Source organism: Gekko japonicus, unplaced genomic scaffold (assembly GCF_001447785.1).
Source record: "Gekko japonicus isolate JY-2015 unplaced genomic scaffold, Gekko_japonicus_V1.1 scaffold1306, whole genome shotgun sequence".
NCBI lineage: Eukaryota > Metazoa > Chordata > Lepidosauria > Squamata > Gekkonidae > Gekko > Gekko japonicus.
Genome location: NW_015165278.1, coordinates 331,281 through 341,366, shown reverse-complemented (window position 1 = coordinate 341,366; position 10,086 = coordinate 331,281). Strand labels below are relative to the sequence as shown.

The 10,086-nt window shown below is 48.9% G+C and overlaps 1 protein-coding gene across 1 annotated transcript in view; it reads right to left on the bottom strand.

Moving 5' to 3' along the window:
* The window catches only part of VSTM5 (V-set and transmembrane domain containing 5), a 16,557-nt gene extending 9,074 nt beyond the window's left edge, over nucleotides 1-7,483 (bottom strand). Inside the window, exon 1 of the mRNA XM_015410277.1 lies at nucleotides 7,417-7,483. Within this exon, the coding sequence (XP_015265763.1) occupies nucleotides 7,417-7,483 (67 nt within the window). The remainder of the gene's footprint in view (nucleotides 1-7,416) is intronic.
* Nucleotides 7,484-10,086: the final 2,603 nt, after the last annotated feature.

The window sequence follows — 10,086 nt, the reverse complement described above, 5'->3', positions numbered from 1 at the left end:
GGGTTCGGAAGAGGGCAAAGGGCAGAGCTGGAGGTGGAGGCCCACCAAACTGAAGACCTTCTAGATCTGTGCACACGTTAAGAAACCCTGAGGTTTTCTCGTAATGTAGTCAATAAGCTGCCATTGAATGCATAATGTGTGCCGAAAACATCTAATTGAAATGCCATGTTAAGCTTCGTCCTGGGCTAGGATCCAAATCCATCCAATCGCATTGCTAGCCCAGGAAGCAATCACCTTCAAGCAAGGTCCCTGAGTGGGAACGTCCGTGATTGGTCCTTATCTGAACAACCGTATTGGTTGGTATTTGTACAGTGGGCGTGGCTACATTAGCCGGGAGAGTTTAAAAGCAGGACAGCTGCAATGTGAAAGCTGTTCTGGCTATCAGATGTTGATCCGTGTTGGAGTTGTGTTTGAGTGGAAGAATAGAGTCGTGTTCTTGCTGGATCACTCTCCGACTGCTTTGTTAAGCGAGCGACTTAACATTTCTGGACCTTGTGAATGTGGAGAAGAGACTGGTGAGAGACCAGAAAGGGACGCAGAGAATCATGGTAGCAGACGCTGGGCTGAGAGGAGGCGCGGACTCTAGTCCAATCTCAGTCTTCTGGATTTGTCTTCTCCCACCCTGCACCTTCGTTGCTTGTTCCGTGGTCTGCTACAGACCCTAAATTTAGATCCTCACTTGCAGGACTCGTTTCTCCTCGAACAAACTAATGTTTCCTTCTACCTGGGGTTGCCAGCTCTGGGTTGGGAAATTCCTGGAGATTTTGGGTGTATACCCTGGGGAGGGTGGGGTTTGGGGATGGGGAGCGTTGCCAGCCTCCAGGTGGGGTCTGGAGATCTCCTGCTTTTACAACCGATCTCCAGCTGATGGAGATCAGCTCCCCTGGAGGAAATGGCTGTTCTGCAGGGTGGAATCTATGGCATTGTAACATGCTGAGGCCCCTCCCCTCCCAAACCCCGCCCTCTCCTGGATCCACCCCCAAAGTCTCCAGGTATTTTTCAGCCCAGACCTGGCAACTACAAATGAGAGAGAGAGAGGGGGGGGGGATCAAATTCAATTAGCAGGCTGTGCTTCGTGCAAAAACCCTTCAGAATACAGCACAGAGAAATATGCCTGCACTCCCTTTGAGAGTATAAAAGCCAACAGTTATTTTAGCAATCAATTAACTCTAAAGGCCACCCAGACATTTTAAAAAAAATATTGTAGAGCTGGAAAAGGTGCAGAAAAGGTCAAGCAACATGATTCAGGGGCTGGCATGCTCTTCCTACCAAGAAAGGCTAAAGAAGAAGAAGAGATTGGATTTATACCCCGCCCTTCACTACCTTCACTACCCAAAGGTGTCTCAGAGCGGCTTACAAACTCCTTTCCCTTCCCCTCCCCACAACAGACACCTTGTGAGGTAGGTGGGGCTGAGAGAACTCTTGACAGAAACTGCTCTTATCAGAACTATGACTTGCCCAAGGTCATTCAGCCAGGTGCAGTGGAGGAGTGGGGAATCAAACCCGGTTCTCCCAGATTAGAGTCCACACACTTAGCCTCTAAACCAAACTGGCTCTCGGGCTTCACAGTTCCAGGCAAAGGTGGCTAAGGGGGACTCGATACATTTATAAAATGGTTAACAGGATGGAGAAAGTGGCTACAGAGAACTTTTTCTCCCTCTCCCAGAATACTGGAAGTTGGGGGGCACCCAGTGAAGCTGACAGGCAGAGAAAACTACTTCATACAGTGTGTAATTAACTTGTAAAACTCACTGCCACAGGATGCAATGAGGGCGACTGACTATTAAACACAAGGATTAATGGGACTGCCATGTTCAGAGGCAGTGCACTTCTGAAACCAGTTCCTGGGGGGCAACAATAGGGGGGAGGCCCTGGCTTCTGTGCTCCACAGGTAGACCTTCTGGGGGCATCCGGCTGGCCACTTTGTGAAACAAGGTGCTGAAGTGTATGGGCCCCTGTTCTGATGCAGCACGGCTGCTCTTGTGTTGGTAGACAAGGACCAAGAGGTTCATAAGAATCAACAGGTTCACTCCCACCCACTCTCTCTCCTTGTTGGGGTTAACTGGTGTGGTTATTCCAGTTCCCGCTAGTTAGCAGCGTCACTTTACCAGGTTACCCAGCTTACAAAGCTACATGGAGCCGTGTCACAAAGAGAAATCCTTCTAGGAAAGAGTAGAGATAGGATAGAATACTAACTTGCTAGCTAAGGATGGAAGCAGATAGCAAGAGGGCCATCTGCCTCACGGTGCCAAGAGAAGACAGTGTGTTGTTCCTTTTGGTGTGGGCAGGGAGAAGGGGGAGCTTCGTCTGAGAGAGAGAACGGAAGGAAGGAAGTTGTCCCTGAGAACACAATCTACCTTTCAAAGGGGACAGTGGCAGAAGAGTAAACACAGGAAGGAAAGGTCAGTGTGCCCATCTAGCTATCTAGTCTCTCTTGCCACGAAGTCTGGAGGCTGAGGTAGGGACATCGCACCTGGAACTTCCAACACTCCTGGCAAAAGGTATCCATCAGGGCAACCAAAACCGTTTATCTTCCAGTTTCTCAAATCAGACTACGATCTGTCTCCTCCAGAAAAGCCTTCAGTCAACACTACCACCCTCTGGTTCAGCAAGTTTCCCCTCAAAAGATGATTTTTTAAAAAAAATAGTCTATGGCCCCCAGTCACACGGACCAGATAACATGGGGGGGAGGCATGACTGTTCGCCCCGGAGCAAAATAAAGCACGGTAGCCCGATCACACGGTCCCTCGAGTCTCTGTGCTTCAGCTGTTAGCTGGCGATCACACGGCGATGCTGCAGCATGGCAAAGAAGCGGCACGGTGTGATCACACAAGCGTTTCGCATTTGTGTGCATGTGCAGTTCCGCGGAGCAGCACTGCTTTCAGTTTTGTGTTTGTGCGCATGCGCTTACGAAAAACATCCGGTTTGCGATGGCACGTGGACGGGCGCTGGATGCCACACGATACTAGCGCTCCCACGATCAGACACCCGCCTTTGCCGTGCACTTTCCTTGGTAGTTTTTAACTCCGCATCTTCGGCGGGATGCCACGGGTTGGTCACGGGTGCACTACGCTTCCCAGATGTTGCAGTGTGATCACGCCCCGAAAATCCGCCCGACATTCGTGCTTTTCACGCTGCAAATTCTCCGTTGTGACCGGGGCCAACGTTTGTTTAAGTGACTTAGCCTGAGGGATGGAAGCTGGGCCACTTCACTGCCTCCTCCAAGTCAGTTGGGATTTTGCCACCCTAAAATGAAGCACTTATCATTCCCCGGATCCAGGCAGTTGATTCAAAATGATTCTCAATAGCTCATAATATCAAGGAAGCTGCTTGGAATTCAGCTAGCCAGACAGCTTCTTGGAAGACTGCCAAAAAAAGGCAGACCATGAAAAAAAACAGGGGCAGAAATTCAAGAAAACACACATCTGCTGCAGAAAATGGCAGCTTTGTGGCACATGATCCTCTTTCCTCTCCTGGCCCTGACACAAGGTTGCCAGCCTCCCCGGGGAGGCCTGTGATCTACCATAATTTCAGCTGATCTCCAGACAACAGAAATCAGTTCCCTGCTGGAGAAAGCAGTTGCTTTGGAGGGCAGACTCTATGGTATTATGCCCTGCTGAGTTCCCTCCTTTCCCCAACCCTGCCTTCCCCACTTCTTCACACGCAGCCAGCTGGGTGACCTTGGGTCAGTCACAGTTCTCTCAAAGCTCTCTCAGCCCCACCTACCTCACAGGGTGTCTGTTGTGGGGAGAGGAAGGGAAGGAGATTGTAATCTGCTCTGAGACTCCAAGTGAAGGACAGGGTATAAATCCTCCTCCTCCTCCTCTTCTTCCTCCTCCTCCTAAGAATTTCCTCACCAAGAGCTGGCAACCCTGTGACACATATTTCCTTTTCCTGTTGCCAGTTGTCACGGCTCAGGTGGGGTGTCACCTGATGCTGCCACCACTCTGGTTCCAGGCTCCTCTGAGAAGGCCCAGAGCACCCTCCCAGGCCTTTAGACCTCCCTTTTGGCCGAATAATAGGCATGAGGACCAGGCAGAGTAAGCAACAAGGAAAAGGTTTATTTTATCGGAGGTCAAACAAACAAGGTGCAGGAATAATAACAGTAAGTGGGTGAAAAGAAAAGAAATCAAATGCCCTAACGCATCTAAATATATACTGTCTCTAGCTTACTATCTCTCAAGTGGCCTTAGACTACTCACTCTTCCCTCAGGATGAGGTTTTTTTTCCCCACAGCAGCCTCTCTTCTGGCCCTGTCCCCTGGGAAGAACAGGTTTTTCTCTTGCACCAGTTCTTTTATTCCCCAGCCCTCTTCTTCCCTATTGGTCAAAATCGGCGCCAAAACGTCCCAAGGCCTTCTGGGGTTTGTAGGCCCAGCCTCCCCTACCACTAGCCAGGCTCCCTGGGCCTAGTAGGCTTCTGGTGGCACAGCCCAGATCATGACACCATTAGTGGCAGCCAATTATATGGCAAAGGAGCCAGAAACTCTCAAAGCATAGGAGGTGTTTTACTTCCCAATATAAGGGAAAGAAGACAATTTAATATGGGACAACCATTTTTTTTTTAGATCAGCCCTGTGTTTCTTCTTGCACGGCTAACACCGACACCACCACCCTTCCCATGCATACACACGGCAATTTCTCCTTTTCATCTTTTGCAGGTTTAAACTTGTCTGTTAACCTCAGGTTTCCCACACCTGCCCAATCCAAACAGACTCGCTCCTGCCTTGAAAGCAAACAGTCCACGCCTCTCTGTGCGCTCACAGTGGCAGCACAGAGGCAGGGCGCAAGCAAGGCACAACCAGGCATGCCTCCCAGCACATGAAATTGCAAGAGAGTGCCATTGTCCTCCTGAGAGAGGACCAGCGGAATCTTGATCTCCCACATACTGAGCATGCTGCATTGCAAAGGAATGAAAAAATATGCTGCAACCTTTCATGGGAATTGATGTTTGCCAGACATAGATAGGAAAGCCAGGCACAGGGCTGCCAGGCCACTGGTGGGGGATGGGGGGGGGTTAGGGTCACAAGATGCAGGATGGGAAACTCCTGGAGATTTGGGGATGGAGCCTGGGGAAGTCCGGGACCTCAGTGGGGTACAATTCCATAGAGTCCCCCCTCCAAAGCATCCATTTTCTCCAGGGGAACTGATCTCTTTAGGTGAGCTGCGATTCCAGGGGATCCCCAGGTCCCACCTGGAGGCTGCCATCCCTATGACAAACTAGTGGTTAGAAGGTTGAAATATCCCACGTGGGCTTCTCTTATGTTCTTATGTGGAGCAGAGGTCCCCTCTTCCCCTCCCCACAACAGACACCCTGTGAGGTAGGTGGGGCTGAGAGAGCTCTTTTGAGCACTGTCCTTGAGAGAACAGCTCTGAGAGAATTTATGACTGACCCAAGGTCACGCAGGCAGCTGCATGTGAAGGAGTGGGGAATCAAACCTGGTTCTCCCAGATTAGAGTCCACTCTCCTAACCACTACACCAAACTGGTTCATTGTATATTACAGACAAAGTCCAAAAAACCTTTTCAGTGTAATGAAGGGGACGTTGGGGAGAAATATTATTCTTTTATATTTGGTTATATATGATCATCTATGATATATTTAATTATGTTAGGTAACCCCATTTTTCCTTTCTGTATTTTCTTTGTATTATTTCTCTGTCCCTTTCAAAAAATAATGAGAGAGAGAGAGGGAGAGAGAGAGAGAGAGTTGAGCTAGGATCTGGGGGACCCAGGTTCAAAGCCCCATTTTAACATGAGGCTCACTCGGTGCCCTTGCAGCGGTCACTCTCTCTCAGCCTAACCTACCTTACAGGGCTGTTGTGAGGATAAGGGAAGGGAGGAACATATATGCTGCTCTAAGCTCCGGAGACGAACGGTGTGATCAAAATATTCTGGACAAATAAAGGTTTCGCCTTGCAAGTGACTTGCCATTAATGTAACTGAAGGTGATTGAAACATTGGCAAACTATGTCCCCAAACCATGAAAAAGTAAGGAGATACTGGTCATGGACATCTGTTCGACGATCTACACATGTTGACGTCTCTTGGAGAGGAGCCAGAGCTTCAGCTGCCACTGCAGCAAACTAAGACTTGGGTTCAAATCACTGCTTTGCAACAAAACTTCTTGACTGATAGGGTTGCCAGCTCCAGGGCTGAGACGTACTTGGAGATCTTGGGAGGTGGAGCCTGGAGGGGTGGGGTTTGGGGGGGGGAGGGGGAGGGGTATAATGCCATAGAGTCCACCTTCCAAAGCATCCATTTTCTCCAGGTGAACCAATCTGTCACCTGGAGATAGGGTTGCCAAGTCGCTCGGTCTCACCGGCGGGGGAGCGTTGCTTGGGTCCGGGGGCTGCCGATGGATGTGCGTTTGTAACCAACGCTGCTTACAAAATCATTCTCCTGTCCTCCATTTTACCCTCACAGCAACAAGCCTGTGAGGTAAATTAGGCTGAGAGACAGAAAGCCGTGACAGAGTCAAGGTCACCCATAGAGCTTCCATGACAGAGCTGCGGTTTAAACTTGAGCCTCCCAAACCCGAGTGCGACAGTCTAGCTACACTACACTGATAGGACAGTGTTCGGGGGGGGGGGGGGGGGGATAGCTCCATCCTGACTCCAATCCTGGTTGTTTGAACATGTTACATTTTATCCCAGATGCTAAAAATCTTGTCCTGGTAAATGAGAATAATTGCTTAGGCTGCATTCAGAATTCAGTAGTTTGCTCAGACCATCTCAAAAACAGAGCTGAATGAAGTGCGGGGGGGGGGACCATAAAAATGATCAAAAAGGGTTGGAGCATTTTTCTTCCAAGGAAACGGTTTGGGGCTATTTAGTTTTAAAAGAAGGAGCGGATGCGTGACAGACGTCCTTACAAATTGCAAATAGTGTGGAGAAAGTGGACAGAAAGATTTCTTCTCCTGTTCTCACAAGAATTTGGGACAGATAGTTCAGTCTGCAGGCGGTGCCTTCAGGGCAGACAACATGTATTTCATCACACAAGGCACAGTTAATAGATGGAACTCACTGCCACAAGCTATACCAATGAGCTGCTGCCTCATATAGCTAAAGTGGCTAATAAACACTGTAATAATAGCTAATGGTTGGGGACACTTGATGGAGAGGATGTAGGAATAGATACTAGGTGGGGACACTTGATGGAGAGGATGTAGGATTTGGCTAGACACTGCTGGAAAGGAGGCTCCGGGACCTACGGACCCACGGCCTGACCCAGCAAAGCTGCTGTTATGCCAGGGGGAAAAAATCAACAGGTGTAAATTGCCCACTGCTGTCTCTCCCTACTAAATGAGCGCTACAGTCAGAAATTTTTGCCTTTGAGGAGGTATCACCAGAACACAAAATTAATTCAGAGGGGGATTCAACCGAGTGACCTGGGTTGAAGAGAGAAAGACACTTACTCTGGAGAGTCCACCCCACGGCAAGGAAGAGGGTCCCAATCCACAGCAGACTGGCAAGAGTCCTCATGAGAAAGACACCGAAACTTGCTGGTGGTGTTCATTCAGCCAAGCAGCACATTGTGAGATGCTTTTTTGGAGGGAGACGGGGAGGGAAGCAGGTCTTCTCCCTTTCCTCCTCCCATCCTAGGGCAGCAGCCACAACGGAACGGATTCCAGAGGGTCGAACTGGGTAGCTGTAGAGGATCAGCAGAACCGGATCTCCTCAGGCATGTTCCTTTCCTTTCGCTTTTGCCTGAGAATCCACCAGACTGTGAGAAGAAGGCCGGGCTGGAGTTTCAGGTCACTCCCTCGGATTCACTGATATTGACTGAGGTTGTCATTGGCTGAGGGGAAGGAAAGGGAAAGGAGATACTACTACAGAGAACAGAGTGAGAGGCAGTAGTGAGACGCCCAGACAACTCTACAGCATATGGGAGGGACGGAGGAGCCGATTTCAAAGGTTTCCATTCTGGCTGTGTGCTTTTAGCTATGGTGGCTGTGATCTCACACAGACAAGCAGTATGGTGTAGTGGTCAGAGCGGCAAGCTAGGAGTGAGGGTTCACATCCCCTCTGAGCCATGAAGCTCATGTGGCAACTCACTCTTTCTTAGTCTGACTTACTTCTCGGGGCTCTTGTGAAGGTAAAATAGAGGAGGGGGAAAGCTGAACCCATAAATGGTAGCCTGAGTTCCTTGGAGAAAAGTGGAATTAAAATGTAACAGGTTTCTGATTGATATATATTTCAGAGGAGCTACTTCTCTGAGAATTAACCCTCTGAGGGCAATTTATCCTGTTGCTAAGCTGCACCCTGAAGATAATGTAATATTATTCTTTTATATTTGGTTACATATGATCATCTATGATATATTTAATTATGTTAGGTAACCCCATTTTTCCTTTCTGTATTTTCTTTGTATTATTTCTCTGTCCCTTTCAAAAAATAATGAGAGAGAGAGAGGGAGAGAGAGAGAGAGAGTTGAGCTAGGATCTGGGGGACCCAGGTTCAAAGCCCCATTTTAACATGAGGCTCACTCGGTGCCCTTGCAGCGGTCACTCTCTCTCAGCCTAACCTACCTTATAGGGCTGTTGTGAGGATAAGGGAAGGGAGGAACATATATGCTGCTCTAAGCTCCGGAGACGAAGGGTGGGATAAAAATATGCTGGACAAATAAAGGTTTCGCCTTGCAAGTGACTTGCCATTAATGTATCTGAAGGTGATTGAAACGTTGGCAAACTATGTCCGCAAACCATGAAAAAGTAAGGAGATATTGGTCATGGATATCTGTTCATTCAACGATCTACACATGTTGACGTCTCTTGGAGAGGAGCCAGAGCTTCAGCTGCCACTGGAGCAAACTAAGACTTGGGTTCAAATCACTGCTTTGCAACGAAACTTCTTGACTTATAGGGTAGCCAGCTCCAGGTTGAAAAGTACCTGGAGATCTTGGGAGGTGGAGCCTGGAGAGGGTGGGGTTTGGGGAGGGGAAGGGGTATAATGCCATAGAGTCCACCTTCCAAAGCATCCATTTTCTCCAGGTGAACCAATCTGTCACCTGGAGATAGGGTTGCCCAGTTGCTCGGACTCACCGGCGGGGGAGCGTTGCTTGGGTCCGGGGGCTGCCGATGGATGTGCGTTTGTAACCAACGCTGCTTACAAAATCATTCTCCTGTCCTCCATTTTACCCTCACAGCAACAAGCCTGTGAGGTAAATTAGGCTGAGAGACAGAAAGCCGTGACCAGAGTCAAGGTCACCCATAGAGCTTCCATGACAGAGCTGCGGTTTAAACCTGAGCCTCCCAAACCCGAGTGCGACAGTCTAGCTACACTACACTGATAGGACAGTGTTCGGGGGGGGGGGGGGGCGGATAGCTCCATCCTGACTCCAGTCCTGGTTGTTTGAACATGTTACATTTTATCCCAGATGCTCAAAATCTTGTCCCGGTAAACAGTGAGAATAATTGCCTGAGTATTTGGGGGATGTTTTTGCTTTTAATGCCAAGCCCAATTACAGTGGTCAATAAAACCGCCAACCTACTGTGCATGGTGCCTCCAGTTTGGCTCACAGCCTGGCAAATGCCCATACTTCTCAACACAATGAAAAGGGCATGGAAGGCAAAAGGCAGAGGAGAAAAGATGAAGGGTGGAAAATTTAAGCTGCAGCCGTTTCCCCCAGCATCACCTCTGCCGGCTTTTAGGAAGGACATGCTCATAAGGGGAAAGAGAGGGGTGGAAATTAAAACCACTACCCTAATAATGCCTTTCATATAAAACTATGCTTAGGCCGCATTCAGAATTCAGTAGTCTGGTCAGACCATCTCAAAAACAGAGCTGAATGAAGTGCGGGGGGGGGGACCATAAAAATGATCAAAAAGGGTTGGAGCATTTTTCTTCCAAGGAAACGGTTTGGGGCTATTTAGTTTTAAAAGAAGGAGCGGATGCGTGACAGACGTCCTTACAAATTGCAAATAGTGTGGAGAAAGTGGACAGAAAGATTTCTTCTCCTGTTCTCACAAGAATTTGGGACAGATAGTTCAGTCTGCAGGCGGTGCCTTCGGGGCAGACAACATGTATTTCATCACACAAGGCACAGTTAATAGATGGAACTCACTGCCACAAGCTATACCAATGAG